The sequence below is a fragment of the Paralichthys olivaceus genome, chromosome 5 (assembly GCF_024713975.1).
Source record: "Paralichthys olivaceus isolate ysfri-2021 chromosome 5, ASM2471397v2, whole genome shotgun sequence".
NCBI lineage: Eukaryota > Metazoa > Chordata > Actinopteri > Pleuronectiformes > Paralichthyidae > Paralichthys > Paralichthys olivaceus.
The window spans coordinates 11,363,380-11,379,170 of NC_091097.1; the positions used below are offsets into that span (position 1 = coordinate 11,363,380).

The 15,791-nt window shown below is 44.7% G+C and overlaps 1 protein-coding gene across 4 annotated transcripts in view; it reads left to right on the forward strand.

Annotated features, from left to right (window-relative positions):
- The window catches only part of adgrl1a (adhesion G protein-coupled receptor L1a), a 135,883-nt gene that overhangs the window by 72,567 nt on the left and 47,525 nt on the right, over positions 1-15,791 (forward strand). For all 4 annotated transcript variants that reach the window (XM_069524395.1, XM_069524394.1, XM_069524396.1 and 1 more), the window contains one exon: positions 6,948-7,120. In XM_069524395.1, the coding sequence (XP_069380496.1) occupies positions 7,051-7,120 (70 nt within the window). In that variant the 5' untranslated portion in view covers positions 6,948-7,050. The remainder of the gene's footprint in view (positions 1-6,947; positions 7,121-15,791) is intronic.

The window sequence follows — 15,791 nt, forward strand, 5'->3', positions numbered from 1 at the left end:
GTGTGACAGCAACTTTTCATGTATCCGTCTGTGTGATGTGCATCTGTAGTTAGTATTTAGTGTGTGTGCACTTAACGAAGGCTTGGCTGTGGTGTACTTTAGCACAGTGTGGCAGGGTTGCCCTGCTGGAGCTTTCAGATTAATAGACACTGATAATAACACACACACAACACACAGCTCTTCTGTCCTTAATGAAGATGGATCTAGCGGAGCCTGGTGGTGCACAGGCACTTGGGGTGGCAGCTTGCCAGTCACAGCAGTGTGACATCTCAATGCAAAGAGTGGGTGGAAGCAAGATTCACTAGAGAGTTCAATTTCATAACATTATCATGTTATATCATAATCCATTGTTGGTGGCTCATAAGATTAACGTCAGGGCCGGCAGTTATTGCTCTTGTTGTTGAGACCTAATGGTCAAAGTGAATTATTCATTTCCTCTTATTGATTTGCGACGCAAGTCATGCTGACAAAGTTGACGGTACAGGTTGACTGATACTCAGTATATCTAATTTGACTGTGAGGTTGTGAAGCAGTGAGGAAGAAATGGAGGAGAGAGCATGAGATTAAAATGTCAAAAAGCAAGAAAAAAAAGCCAAAGTGCAATGACAGATTCAACTTTCTGTCTTGTGGGTGTTTTTCCTCCTCCATGTTCGAATTTGATGTTTCTCACCTCTGTTGGTGCAAGATTGCAATTTCCGGACTGAGCTGATGTACAGCTTTTTGGTGACTACATGTCATGGTCGGAGGTTTGATCCCTGTAACATATTAGCAGCCATTAGAGTGGAGCTGCAGCCAGTGTTTGTGTGACAAGACAGGTGGGCAGTGAGGTCACTTCCTCTGGCAGCTGTGGCGGGCATCACAGAGAGAGCATTGATGGGTGGTGGCGTTGCCTCCTGTTGCATCAGTTATAATGAACAGTGACAAGCGCTCCACCGCCACAATAAATCACAGGCCACACTGGAGACACTGAAGACCAGGCCGGGGAGCATGCTCTCGCTGCTGCGCTGTGTCACTGCTGATGAACTGACTGAGTGGCTGCTGGCTACAGGGGCAGACCATCTTAATCACTTATTCACAGATGCAGCGTCGTTATCACTCACCCTTCTCAGATGCTCGTGCTCTCTGATTAACACGTGCAACTGTCACTCAGGAATATTGGGCTCTTACTGGCTGCTTTATCAGCCCTGAGAGTTTTTCTTCTCTTTTTGAAAACCACTACTGTTCCGGAAACATATATAGTTAAAGGGTATAGACTCTAGAGATGGGGAGTTGTGTGGGTTGGGGTTTTCGGAGAGTTGCAGCTAAGGGCTGATGCTGAAGCTGAAAAAAGTGCTACAGGAGTGTCTATTGAATAAAGTGAGTGGGGCTCTCTCTCGTTCCCCCCCTTCCCTTTGCCTTTACCTCTTTGACAGCCACACTAGCTCTGTTTGATATCCCTCCGCTGTGTTCTGCAGCTCTGCAGATTCCCTTGTCTCATTTGCATTCCCTTAAAGCACACTTCCATTAAAGTCTCCCCCAGTTTTTTGTCTCTTCTCTTTTTCCTTCTGTTTCTTTTTTCCCTGGGTTGCTGTTTTGGAGGGAGCCTTATTCCCTGTTGACTACGCAGCCTATCCCCACTCTCCCCGAGTCAGTAATCAAACACATTGGCCCTAATACACAGGCCATTACAAGAGCTCTGATGTTCCATCTGCACACAGCCGGCACAATGGTGTCATTATATAAACAGCCCTGCTGCTGCAGCCAGCGAGATGCTACCACACCAGGCTCCGGCCTTAACTGACCTACCACAGTAAATGGAGAAGTGTTGGGATGATCTGACCTGAATGTGCTTGTGTAGTCGCTGCTCGCTTAACAACATTATCCATCCTGAATGAATGCTCCAGCAGTGTTAACATTACAGTAGGCTATCAGTTCTCACTATCGCTAAGGCCGTGCAGGGTGTTGTGCATTGGTGCGCATGCAATGGAGTCAGGTTTTTGCAAAGGAATAATATCTAATGCTATTACCCTGTCTTTGGTAGCAATAGCCTAACCAAAAGGGATTAGGGAGATTAGCGATAGGCACAACTGGAAGATAACAATAAAGAGGGGTGGGAGGGCAGTGGTTTATACAAGCTGCTGACTTTTTTTCCCACAGTGACATTGGTTTGATCTTGTTTTGGCAGCTGTCGTGCATACAGAGATCGGATTGTACAATTTGTGGACAATTCTGTCAAACTGAAGTTATTTGGTTTTGCAGCATTCAATATGAAAATTGCTCCTGTTGTTTTGAAATGCATAGACAATGGCGTCCAGTTGTGCCAGGCCTTTTCCTTGTTGTCACTTTTAGTTTTCAGACTGAAGCAAACTCTTTCTCATAAACCAAGCGATCTGATTCCACACGCTCTGTCAATCGGCAGTTTTGACACACACACTGCTAGTGGAAGCGTGTCCAAGTGATCGCTGTGGCTAATTTGAATAATCATCGAGTCAAATTCAACTGTCGTACCTGAGCGTCCTGGAAGGTGGATTTGACAGTAAAAATGTTGTCTCCCACTCAGCAAAGCTCGATCGCAGATGGTGATGGAAATGATATTTCATGGTATGTCTGTTACGTTTCGAAAGGAAAAGTCAGATAATTATATTCACTTTGGCGAGTGATTAGTTTTATGGTGGTGAAGAAGTAATTAATGAATTCTATCTCATCCTCAATTATTGTTACACTTCCTTGTATTGCTCCCTCTTGCCTAACTCAAGAGAGTACAAAAGAGTATCGAGTGTGACAAAGCTTCAGCAGCGATGAGTCAGAGGGAGAATTACTTAGAAGCCTCCAGGCAAAGCATACGGTTTTTTCATTCTCTGCAGTCTCATCAAACTCTAATACTACATGGCTAGTCCGCACTGAGTCCAGTGATATTCTCCTCTGGAATAAAGTTGCCCGTCTCAGACCTGACTGACACCAAATCCTGAAAGCACCAATGTGGTTGTTTGCAGTTTATTCCGGTACAAGTAGATGCCATTTGAACTGAACTTTTACTTGATTACAAACATTTATCGCAGCAGTTTACATCACTGTCTGATTTCTAAGTGAGATGTGATTGCCATTCACTTTTGCACGCTTGTCAGTTGCAAGGAGCCAGTCATTTCCTTCCTTCGCTACTGAAGCAGCTATTTGTTGTTGAAGCATCTGAGGTACAAACATCAATCCTACCAGCATGAGAAATGCATGTGCTTCATCTTTAAGATGCAAAGACTTCTCTTTGCATGAAGAAGCTGGCCGTCATAATTTATTTACTGTCAAATCTTTAAATCAATCATAAGTGTTTTTCCAACCAAATGGATTTGTGCGCTTCTGTTTTCACACTCTATGCCCCCCCCCCCCCCCCCCCCCCCCCCCCACACCCCCAATTTCCCTTCATCATATTCACTTGTTCATCCAACATACCTCATCTTCGAATGTAGTGAAATGCTAATTAAGTTCTTAGAAGTTCTCAGATTGACTTTGTGTGAGCGCAAAGCATCTAAGGCAAACATTTTGTATCGAATGCACTTTGAAAGCTGCAGTTGTAGTCCAGGCAGTGATGTGCATCTGCAGCTTTCTGACCATTTAGTAGCTCACACATCTACATACGCACACCTTGAGTCAACTTACATGTCTTTCCCACCTTGATATCAGATTCCCCTCAGTGGGAGGAAAAGCCTGAATCCGCACCAGCTCTGAGAGTCGCACCAGCTTTTTTAATTATGCGGCAAAAACTGTCAACGTAAACTCTTTGTTCTCCCGCCTTTTGATTATGCTCGGGTAATGTTCCTAAATGCCTCTTTCTTCTGCACAGAAATGATTTGCATGATGGAGGAAACTTGAATAGTTCTTGTGACAGACATGCACAGCCTTTAACAGCACCCCCCACCCCGTATAAAAAAAGGACTTGTGACACCATGTTCTTGATGAGTGCGTCTGCAAAAGCAAACAGATCCTAATGATCGTGGTGATTATCGTAATGATCCAATAGAGGTGGATAATGAGGTTATTTGCTTTGGATCAAGGCAGACTGTAAATTAATAGCTGGAGAAACAGAGGGTAGCAAGATGACAGAGCTGTATACTTAAAGTGTCGCTCAGACAGCTGCATGTCTGTCTCTTGTGTAAATACAACTTTGCCCCTGTCTTGCACTTTCTCTCCTGCTCGCCTGCGTCACCTTTCCACCAGTGCGGTGAAATTGCAGTCCGTTCTCCCATTTTGTGGGCTCTGGTCTCTTAGGGATATGATGTTCAGCTCTATTAGAAGAGAAACAGTGATAATAATAATGGTGGATTAGATCAGTGCAAAAGGTCAGACTCTGGCCTCGGGCGTGTAACATCCTCCAAGCAGGGAGAGCGCAGAGGGCGAAGACACCCATCTCACACCCTCCAAAGACCCTTAACCTTCTACTATCCAGAGGCTCACTGACTCATAGACAACGGCAGAAGAAATACATTCTCCTCTGCCATTACTTCCTGCCTTCTTACTATTCCTTTGCTTTTCTCGCTCTGCTATTTTCAGCACTTTACCCTCCCACTTTCTCTTATTTATTCTTGTCATACAGGAAATCATCCTTCCCTTACTTCATTTGTTCCTTCCTCCTCCGCTCCTACTTGGATTGGATTATGCTTTGTCTCTTTTTGTTCCATCATCCCCTCATTCCTTTGTTTCTTCTTGTCTTCTGCTTTGGCATGCATCCATCCATCCATCCATCCATCCATCATTCCTTCTCTTCTCCCATCCTAGGTACTGCAATTGAGTGTTGTGTAATGCAAGCTTTCTTTTTTGTCACAAAATAAAATCAATTTATCCACCCTGCACTTTTCTCTCCTTTCCTCTCTCAACCTGCCCTCCCTCCCTCTTTTTCCTGCTCTCCCTCCGTGGCCGTCCTCATCTTCTGAAACCACAGGAGAGCTATTGTTGAGCAGAACAGACAGGAGCAGAGTCAAAAGAAACAAGAGCAAAGACAGATTTTTCTTATTAAATCCACAAAAGTTGGAGGAAAAGACAGAAAGCAAAAGACCTGTCACTGCACAGGAGGGGGTCACGTTTTGAACATTAATAATACAAAGAGATGGGAGGTGGGGGTGGGTTAGGGGGCTGGTTTAGGCCGTGAGAGAGAGCGGGGCAGTCGAGGCAACTACAGTACCACATCACGTCTTTTGCTATTTGTTTAATGCTTTTCTACTCCTTCTTTGTCTCTTGTGACTCCCCTCCGAGCGTGTCCTTTTCTCTCAGCTGCTGGTCATAGAGGGTGGTCGAAAACAAACTCAAATTAAGACACTATTGAAGAGGTTGTGTGTGTGTGAGTGTGGGTTGTGCATATGATAGAAATAAACACTGGTGTAAAGTGCAGCTGCTGTGGAGCTGTTTTTTATTCTGCGGTCTGCTTTCGTTTTCTCTCCCTCCCTTTTTCCCCTCTCACTCTCACTCTCACTCTCGCTCTTGCTCGACGTCATCCAACATACTAATCCACACAGAGACACCCAGGCAGGTCGGTGGCTGCGGGCCGGGCGTTGCCACTGGGGAGGAGGGTAAATATCAGAGAAGGTCAGGGAGAGGGAGGGGTTGGAGAGGTGGAGGAGAAGCCAAATCGGTGTTGACGACGAGAGGGGGGTAAAGCTACCCAGTCACTCAGTTGCTGCCATCTTGGCTGTCGGGATAAGAGAGCTTGGCCATGCCTGCATGTTGTCTTGTGTGTTCCAGAGTTAAAATGCGAGGATGAAAACATTTAAAAAATGGAAACATAAACAGAGTTCTTGCCAGTTTAACAATATCATTCTAAGTAGCTGACTTTTTTAAAGATTACAAACCCCAAATAGCTTATTTTCCACACATCCTAAGAACATCAAATATTATTCTATGGTCGTATGGAAAAATGCTTTAACCAAGTTAAAATGTAGAATTTTGAGGAATTTTACCTCTCAAGGCTGAACCCCACTGTAACTATGAAATGGAAACCAAACTTCTGTAAGGAGGTCCACCTAACACAAGCACTGCAGAGTAGCTTAGTGTGTGTGTGTGAGCTAGAGTGAGCTAGAGGAAGTGCATGAATGCTTAATCTTTTACATTATGCCCTTCTACAATTTAAGTTGGTAGATCAATCAAATAAAGGAGGTAGACGGTTAAAGAGATCAGAGGAAATCCTCTCAATACCCACATCAAAAAAACATCGAAAAACAAACACACACACAAATACATTCAAAATCCACTCTGTCTGTTTCATCAAACTCACCAGGAGAAGTACTCGCACTAACAACAGCATCTCCACTGTTGTCTGTCTCTCTGCCCCTGGAGGGAAGGATCAGGCTTCACTGTCAAAAAATCTGAGCTGAAGTTCCACATAGTGATTTATTTCATTAGGCAAATGAGAAGTGTGAGCCCTACGGCAATGCTGACTGCTTTTCACATCTCGCTGTGTGTGTGTGTGTGTGTGTGTGCGCGTGCGTGCCCGTACGCAAACACACACACATAAACAGGGATACGATTTTTTTTAATATTGCTCTGTTAACAGCCCCAAAACATATGTAGCGTGTCTGGATCAATCAAGCGTTCAAACACTGTAGAGTGATGAGCTGATGGTGGCAACAGCTGTTGCCATGCCATCCTGCACAAAATGGCCTCAGATCTCCAGGTCTGATCATTCTACCTGACCACCACAGGGGGAGCCTCTCCTCTCCTCTCCTCTCCTCTCCTCTCCTCTCCTCTCCTCTCCTCTCCTCTCCTCTCCTCTCCTCTCCTCTCCTCTCCTCTCCCCTCCTCTCCTGATGCTATACCAGCCATGAACAGCTCAGTTATATTCCTGCAATAAAAGCTGAATAAATTAATCACCATAGTCTAATTTAAATGCCACACTGAAAGGAGCACAACATAATTTCTCTTTATAGACTTTGTTTTTATTCGGCAGAGATATAACGTGCCTCTGTTCTCTCCCCCTCTGTCTACAGGGTCACCCTCAGGGAGGGTGTAAGCTGAGGAAGTGCCACCCCACTCACCTGTGCCTGCTTACAGCCACTACGCTCTAGCCCTGCCCCCTGCTCAGCCTCCAACATGGCTCTTGCAGTCTGGATCATCTGTACCTGCGCTGTAGCTTTCAGCAACATCGCTCCATCCTCGCAAGGTATGTGATAAATATTAATATTGGGTGTTATTTTTGATATGATCGCATTACATTGCAGATAAACTCATGTCTATCTGAATTTAGTGTTTATCTGTAACTGTTTATTTTATATCCAGTGCAGCTTGTAATGTTGCACATGAGCTCCTGCTGTGTTCACTGTGGCCTGTAAGTGTCCTGACCACATTATTGCAAATGAGCATGTAATATTTATATGTGAGCTACGTGATGAAGATTCTAAATATATTGACTTGCTGACCAGACTAGAAACGCTGCACTTTATTAACCAAACTGTCTCTACAGGAGACCACGAGGTGAAGAGTGTATGTGTGAATGTCAATAAAATTTCTTGTCATCTTGATGTCAGTCGGAGCGTAGCGAGAGTATGAGGGGGAATCCGTGCATGTAATGGTGCCATATGTGTGACCTCCTTGAATGTGCCATGTACCATACAATTTTACTTTGTGTGTGTGTGTGTGTGTGTGTGTGTGTGTGTGTGTGTGTGCTTGCTGTTGTAAGCCTGGCAGGTGACCTGATTGGTCTAAAGTGACGTTGGGGGTTGTCTGTGTGCATGCATCCGAACTGTTCATGTTTTGTTGCAGTTGTTAGTAGTACTTACACCCTTAAAGTTATCAAAACCATGTTGTGTTTTTATTGGGCGTTTGACCTTGTTGATGAACCTGCAGCTTCCTTTTACCATTTTAAGCAGCATGATGTTTTCATACATTTCAAATTAAGACCTAAGGTGCTGAATACAAACATGCTCAAAATCCTGAGCGTTGCGTGAAAACCAACATACCTGAGGGTTTTCTGAGGAGCTGACAGAGTTGCCAACGTTTACAAAAACTTCAGCCTCTGAAGCAGATCGAGACATTATTAAAAAAAACACCATTTGATAGCTTAAACCTTCATTGTAAATATCTGCCTTTTCCCTAAAGTTATAGAACATTGTTTGAAAAACGAATAAAGCGGCAAACTCACTGAGATCCCCACACTTCATCCTCTTCTTCAAACATGTCTTCTACCAATTGAGTCCTGCTCAGCAGGAACATCGCCTGGGTCTGAATCATTGTTATTTTTATTGTTATTTTCATCAACGAAACAAAGCTGTAATCTGCTTTAATGTCACTCCTCCTGTGTAGACCTTGAGCCATTATGTGAATGCAATTTCCCTTCCTGCAAGTATTTCAGTGAATCAGGGTGTCACATGTCTTGGAAGTGATGACCTCATATAAAACACATACAGGTCTCATCTGACTCTAAAGGGAGAAGCTCACATGCATCTAAATGGGTTCTTGCCCTTATTCAACCAATTATTTACTGTTCTTTGTTTTCATGCATGTAGTGTAATCTTGACTGTTGCATGGGTTTGTTCCTGTAATAACCCAAAAGGTTACGTGGTATAGAAATGAAAAAGAAACTTAGAGCCCATGTGTATGTGCATCGGAGGATGTGTAGCAGGGAAGGAGCAGGGATTGCATTGGGAGTCAAAGGGCCGAGGACGGAAAGGAGGCACTGTTGGCTGTTGGGTGTCCTGCTTGTGGCCTGCTGCACAGACAGCATCGCACCATCTGTTGTACGCTCTCAGTCAGCTCTGTGCCAACCAGCCGCTGGGTGATGGACAGCTAGGACGATGATGATGAGGTGGAGGAGGGGCGTTAGAGAAGTAGAGTCAGTTTTGCCACAGGGAGGAGCTAGTGACGAAGCAGGAAGATTTGAAGAAACTGAAGGGTGTGTGTGTGTGTGTGTGTGCGTGTGCACGTTGGTTTTATCAGTCCCTCCATGTAAGCTCTGATTGACCAGATGTGATTTTAATTTGAGTAGGTTCTTTTTTTCTTTTTTCATTTCAATTTGGCTGCTTTCATAACAATGGTTTTGAGCAGCGCACGTTCTGTTCCATCAGACACCTTTGGCCTCTGACACTGTGTTGCTTTGTGTTTGTGTGTGGGAGCTTGTGTGAAAATGAGTCTATCCATGTGACCTGACACTGCGGGAGTATTAATGAGGCATTAATAATCAATTGACTGTTATCTGTATTCGCACATGCACAACATTTGGTTTAATTAAATTACTGAAATCTTTTTGTTCTAATGAAACCAGGACTTCAGACTGACACGTGCTCTCAAACACCCCCACACCGTTTTTTAGCTGCTTATAATGTCTCACAGTCGAATTTTGGCTGAGATGTTTCGTCTCTAATGTAGTGTGACTGGAGAAGCAGGGAATAAAAGAGAAGGAGGAAGTAGAATTTTAGGATGAGGGCAGAGTTTTGAAGTGACGAGAGCTGCTGAAATCACTCTCGGGCTAATCAGAGCTAATTTGGAAACCTGCAGGATCATCACACATGGCTTCACAGTCTAATGTGTACCCCTGCGCTTCCTCGGTGTCCCCACTAATCTGCTGTGCTTTAACCTCACTTTACTCCTGGCTGCACACTTTAATATTTAGCCTGAACACATGCACATATATTCTCCCCTGGAAGCAGCTCTTAAATGCAAATGTTCCTAACCAGCATGAGCTTTGTACACATACTCCTTACCTGCTCCGTTCTGTCTGTGTCATGCAGTGACTATTCAACCTTTTAAATCACTGTTCACTTCACTTTTTTCTCTTTGAAATGCTGTGGTGGAGTGAAACAAACGCAATAATTTCATTCATGAATGCAAACTCTTACAAACCCAGGCAAATATTGTCATATTCACAGCAGTTTATACACAACTCCTCCACTTGCCCGTCCCGGCAGGCTACCTGACAGACTGACACGCATACCCTGACAAACAGAACGTCCCGCTGATTCCACAGAACGCTCGAGAATGTACAACCCAAACGCAGTGTTGTTGATCTGAAAGCCCATTAGGCTTGCTTAATGTGGCAGGCATTGCAGGCAGCTGCGCCGTACATGATGATGTCCTGACACAGAGCTTTTATTTAGCACAAGCACAACGGCATGTGTGCGTTCTGTATGTGTGTCTGTATTTATGTGCACCAGCAGTGGCAGCTCAGACCATAATAAGGCTATTTGTGGGTTCTTTTGGTCTGTAATACATGTGGTGTGTGTGAATTTGTAAGTGTTATGTATGTGTGTTTGCAGTGTGTTCATGAGTGCGCAGTCCTTGTGTTTGTCGAATCTTATTGGCTCTTTGTGTTTATATGTGTTCCCGTGTCCAGATGGGGGTGCGTGAGCATTTGTTTACATGCATGTGTGTGACAATCATATCAGGATGCCAGAGCCGACTGACTGGTGGAATCTCTTCTCATCTTCCCTGGATTTAAGCCTTTGCTCTCAGATCAGTCGCGTGGAAAGGCCCCTGGTCCTTTAGTGCACACGCAGACATTTTTATCCGTCTTCCCCTCCTCTCCATGGCTTTTTTCTTCTGTGCCTTCTCCCCAAGCTATTATTTAAGGATGGTGGACTAGCTGTTTTTACACATCTTCTCCACAAAGTGCTCTCGTCTCTTGACTGTCCTTGGATGGTGACAGAATGTCTGAATGGGGACTGATCTCAAGGCAGTATTCTGGTTTCTATAATGCAGAGCTGGGTAGTTATTTTTCATGGCGGGCGACATGAAGAATTCACCATGCCTTTACAGGCCAGGTGCTTTTTCTATGACGGAGCTGACAGCTATTGTGGGTCTAAGTGTTGCTCAACCCCCAATTTGAAATTCTGAGTGAAGATTTGAAAAAATACTTGACCTGAAACCACATCCAATTTTGAATTTTGTAGAGAGCGAGCGAATATTCTTCAAGTCCCTCAATACTGTAATATTAAAATGATCATTTCAAAACTGCGACCTACTCACTAATTCATAAGAATTGATTCTCTGACGGGCTTGTAGCAATAATATTTCGAGAGGAGGCAATAAAGCAGTAGGGCTGCTAACCTTGCTTTGAACACTTGGCTTCTCAGTTCGGAATAATTCCCTGAGCAGCATATTATATTGCTTAATATGTGTTTTGTAAAGTTTACACTTGCAGCAGATGTGTTGCTACAAGTATAGCAGAGAGACAAATATCTTGTGTTTAACTTTTAATGTATTAATTTAGAAATATACAGACAAATAAAACAAAAGACCAAAACCACAAGACTGTCTGGTTGTGTATTTGTTTTTATTGGCAACTAAACAGTCTCATTTTGTCTGAATGTGACCTTTTAATATGTTTTACTATGTTTTTCTCTGCAAAGAGGAAATCAACAGCCTTCGCTGACACTAATTGCTAATCTAGCGGCTTGTGAATATTGCTGCATATCATCTGGATTTTGTAATAAAGAACTCCTGTAAACCTCTTTTTCCCTCTTGTGTATTTTCAAGCCTTTGTAGCATCCCTATCTTTGTAGCAACAATCTGCGCCTCTCACTGCTCTCACACACCTTCGATTTTCATCCAATCTCTCTGCCTTCTCTCCACTGACACCTCAGCTTACTCTGTGTCGTGATGTGGACATAAAGCCCCACTTTCTATTGACCCCCTCTTTCTGCCCCGTTTTCCTTGCTGCCACCATCCCCACCATGTTTTCCACCTTCTTCGTCTTTCCCTTAACCTTCGTCCCAGACTATCACTCCCCCGTCTTTGTTTTCCTTCCCTTGCCCCTTGTCTGCTCTCTTCTCTTAACAGTGCTTATCTCTTGTCATTGCAGCTTCCTTCCTTTCACTTCTCTGGCCGCTTTCTGCCTTTCTCTTGTTTGTTGCCATCCTGGTTCAGTCGCTGGTGCTGGGGGATGCTGTGTCTTCAAAGCCCTTGGCTGAGAGCAGTAGATCACAGAGAGGACTGTGTGAGTGAAAGGTTAATGGATGGCCTTTGAACATATATTGGGAGTCGGGGGTGGGCGGGAGTAGGAGGGATAGGCCAGGGCGGAGTGACGGTGTGTTCTTTCACACCTCCCTTTGAAGATGACGCACGTGTCTGTGCGTGTATACAAGCGCTGTGCGTTTGTTTATTCATTTGTTCACAGTGTTTGTGAGTGTGTCGCCATTTTGTTTGTGTTTGCTTGTAGTTGTATGCGTCAGTGTATGTTAGTGTGTGTACATTGATTTGTGTACTGCAAACATACCCCTACATAAAGGATTGGGGACTGTGTTCCTGTTTGTGCAGTTGTGTGATGCTGCCCTTTTTCTCTCAGGGCGTAGCCGCGTAACTTTGAGGCTGTGTAGCCATGAAGGACTGTGTGTGTGTGTGTGTTTGTGCATGTTTGTATTTGTATTCATATGCATCCAGCACATCATGTGTGCATTTGCTTCTTGTGTGTTTTGTGGACTGCAGATTGATAATTACCTGCAGAAGCTTACGGCCAGCAGCCAAGGGCAGAGAGAGAGTAGAGAGTGTGTGTGTGTGCGTGTGTGGGTGGGGGGCTACGTAGCAAAGAAGGAGAAACGAAAAGAGAAGAGGGGGAAAACTAGAGGTGAGGGGTCAGCTCGAGAGGAGGGGAATGAAGACAAGGAGGGGATGAGGGGAGGGCGATGAGGAAGAGTAGGGAGGGTCAGTGAAAGGGTTTCTGGGCAGATGAAATTGGATGTGGGATTGAGGGATGGTGCCGAGGTAAAAAAGAAGAAAACACGAGTGGCAGAAATGTTCGTTGTACTGCAAGTCAACAAGATGGCGTGCACGTGGAAGAGGGATTCATCAGCATTTTACAACCAATCCATTTTTATAGATTTAATGTGAAGGTACATGAGCATCATGCTGTACATATACTTAGAAACTTATTGATCAGCTCATACACATGCACAGTAAATACACACAGACGCACCGTCCACCCGTCCGAACCTTTGGCTCAGCGTATAAGGAGGTTAATTAACTGTCTAATGCTGCAGCAGGGCTGGGCTTTGACACTCATCTTCCCTAACACGTCTCTGGATGTGACTTGCAAACGCACACACACACACGCTTGCAAACACACATACACGCCTTTCTGACAGCACGCCCTAGTGGTACTCACCCAGCCCCTCCCCCCCACTTTATCTCTCACTCTCCCTCTTTTTTCGGAACACTTTCTTCTTTTCAGTCTCTCGCCATCGTTCTCACTTTCCTGTCTCTGTTTCTCTGCCTGCGCTGCGTTCTCCTCCTCATCCCCGTGGCTGTTTCCCTGCAGCACCTGCAGTTTTACTCCACCACAGTGTTTGTATGAATCTAGGTCTGACTCACTGTCTGCTGGCCTCCCTCGTGTGATGCGTGCTGGAAACGGAGAACAGAACAGGAACCGAGCTGTGTTGGGCCTGTAGCACAGCTCCCCTCCCTGGGGAGACCGAGGATATTTTGCACGGGGTGAATCTTCTACTTTTTAGGCAGGTTGAGTTTTGGGCTAGGCTGTGCCCCCACCCTTCTTGCACCGAGGCACTTTTATTGCATAATTAGGCGCCACGGCCAGCAGTGAAGTGGTTTGACAGTATGAGCACGTCTGGGCTCGCCTCAAGTTTGTGTATGTGTGTGTTGCTCAGCTACTCAGTGTCTTTTCAGCCGCCTGTCTTTATCTACGATGCCTGCTAGTCCCCCCTACCACCACCATACAACAGAGTTTGTCAACACACACTGAGTTCTCAAGGTTGAGAATGGAAGAGGGTTAGGGCTCGCTTGTAAACGCCTGCGAGAATTTTGGTATGTGCATTATTGCAAACGCATGAGTATGTGTTGCATGAGGGTGTGTGTATCCCGCTTCCAATGGGGGCACATTTAATTCTCTTTTGAATGATGTAATGTTATGGGCTGTGCTGTAATTCAGTTCAGTTAGAGGACTTGGCCGCTGAGGAGAGAGGCTGTCTGTGTTGAGCACATCACAACAATAGGAGGTCCTCTCCGACAAATCTGTCTGCCTCGCTCCCTTTATTTCTGTGACCTTGTGCAGCCACAAAGAATGGTCTTCCTGTTCCTCTTCTCCCAGCATCTAAGATGATTGCTGTCTTTCTTTCTATTTTTACTCGGTCTCATTTTCATTGCCATTCGATTTCTCCATCCCTGTGTGTGAGCTTGACTCGGCTCCATCACAGTGGATGTGTGTTATCTCGGCACTGCTTTGTGAGCCGACCATATAGCAAAGCAGGTGACTTCCCATACAGTCACTCCTCATTTCATCTCCTCTGACTCCTTTTCCTGACAGGCTGAAGAGTCAGAGGAGATGAGATAGCATCCTAGCTTTGAGGCCAGCATGTCCCACTCCTACTCCCACACCTATCTTTGTGGGGACCCGAATATAACATTATTGTGTGCAAAGAAATGCGTTGGCCTTTGCCTCACTTTTTGATAACCATGTTATCGTTTGACAACACAAGAAAAGTTATCATGATAGTTTTCTAACCTAATTCTATTTCTTTTGAAAAAATAGAAATACAGATTCTTAAACCTCAGACAGCCATTTAAACTTGTGCGGTCCAGCATCTGTTGGACTCCAAAGGTACAGTTGGCTCCTGGTTCTCAGACTCAACCAAAATAGTAAAACAAGCCGACACACACTCACACTGTCCCACAGGCTCGCACAGCCCCATCCCCTGCACCCTCATGTTAGGCCTTTAGGTTTGTCTCAGGATGTCACTTTGTCACAACTCCTCAGCTTGAAGGCTGCCTGGATGTGACAGCTCTGGCCACATCGCCTCTGCTTGTCTGTCGTGACAGGCCATGCTCCAGCGAGTCATTACGCTTACTCAGAGTGCTAAGTGACTCGCTAAGTTACAGCACTAAGCTGATAAAGTACTGGAGAAATTGGTTGCGGATGATTCTGTGCGAGAGCGGGATTCCCATCACCGAGACCTCTCTGTTCTGTCCAATGACTGTAAAATGACTTGTTTTTCTTTTCCAGCTTTCCTAAAGGACGTAACCTGAAACTCATGAGTGTCAGCTCTCATAGCTGAATTTGACGGCATGCTGTATGCAGATGTATGCAGGGTGCTCTTGATATTCCACTCTTATATCTAGGTTGAAAGAGGATACTTCTTTATTTGCCTTAATGCCATTTAAAGTTCATTTTAAGGACAATAGTATAACAAGAATCCTGCATCATCAGTAGCATTACCAGTATCTCAAATACCAATTTTGTTCGGTGAAAATGTTCTCTGTTCTTCAGTGCTATGCTAATAGCATTAGGAGATGACTGCTGGAACAGACAGAGGGGCTAAGAGGAGCTGATCACATTTCTGCCCCCGAAAGAAGTCAGCCAGCTAACAAGTCAGCCTTGGGGCCACAGCGCTCCAAAAGTATAATCTCCTTTTGTGACTCAGCTGCAAAGTCAGTGTCACAGTCTCTGGCTCCCTGCAAGGCCGAAACTTCTCACTCAATTATTTCTGAGAAAACACACTGTAGAGCATCAGCCAAGGTCAAATCGTCTGAAACATTCAAATGGTGCTTTTATGTTTGAAAGCACATTTCTGATGATGGAACATTTTTGCTAATGTTTCATTGAAGAGAGAAATATTTGTCTATACATGCCGTGAACCTTTCATCTGGACTTTGATACGAGGAAAAAAAGGTATGCTGTTAATGTTTGTCAAGTGTTGTTCATGATCTTTGGATTTAGGTCATGTTTCCTCATTACCAAACAACACTGGACTGTGGCAAACATTTCTGTGTACATGTGTGTGGGCGCGAGAGTAGATGTAGAGACCGATATAATAAAAGAGAAAGAATGAGTGTGTGCAAAGACTTGCTTGGCTCTTACAAAACGATGCTCTTGTCAGAGGGTCCAAGCATCT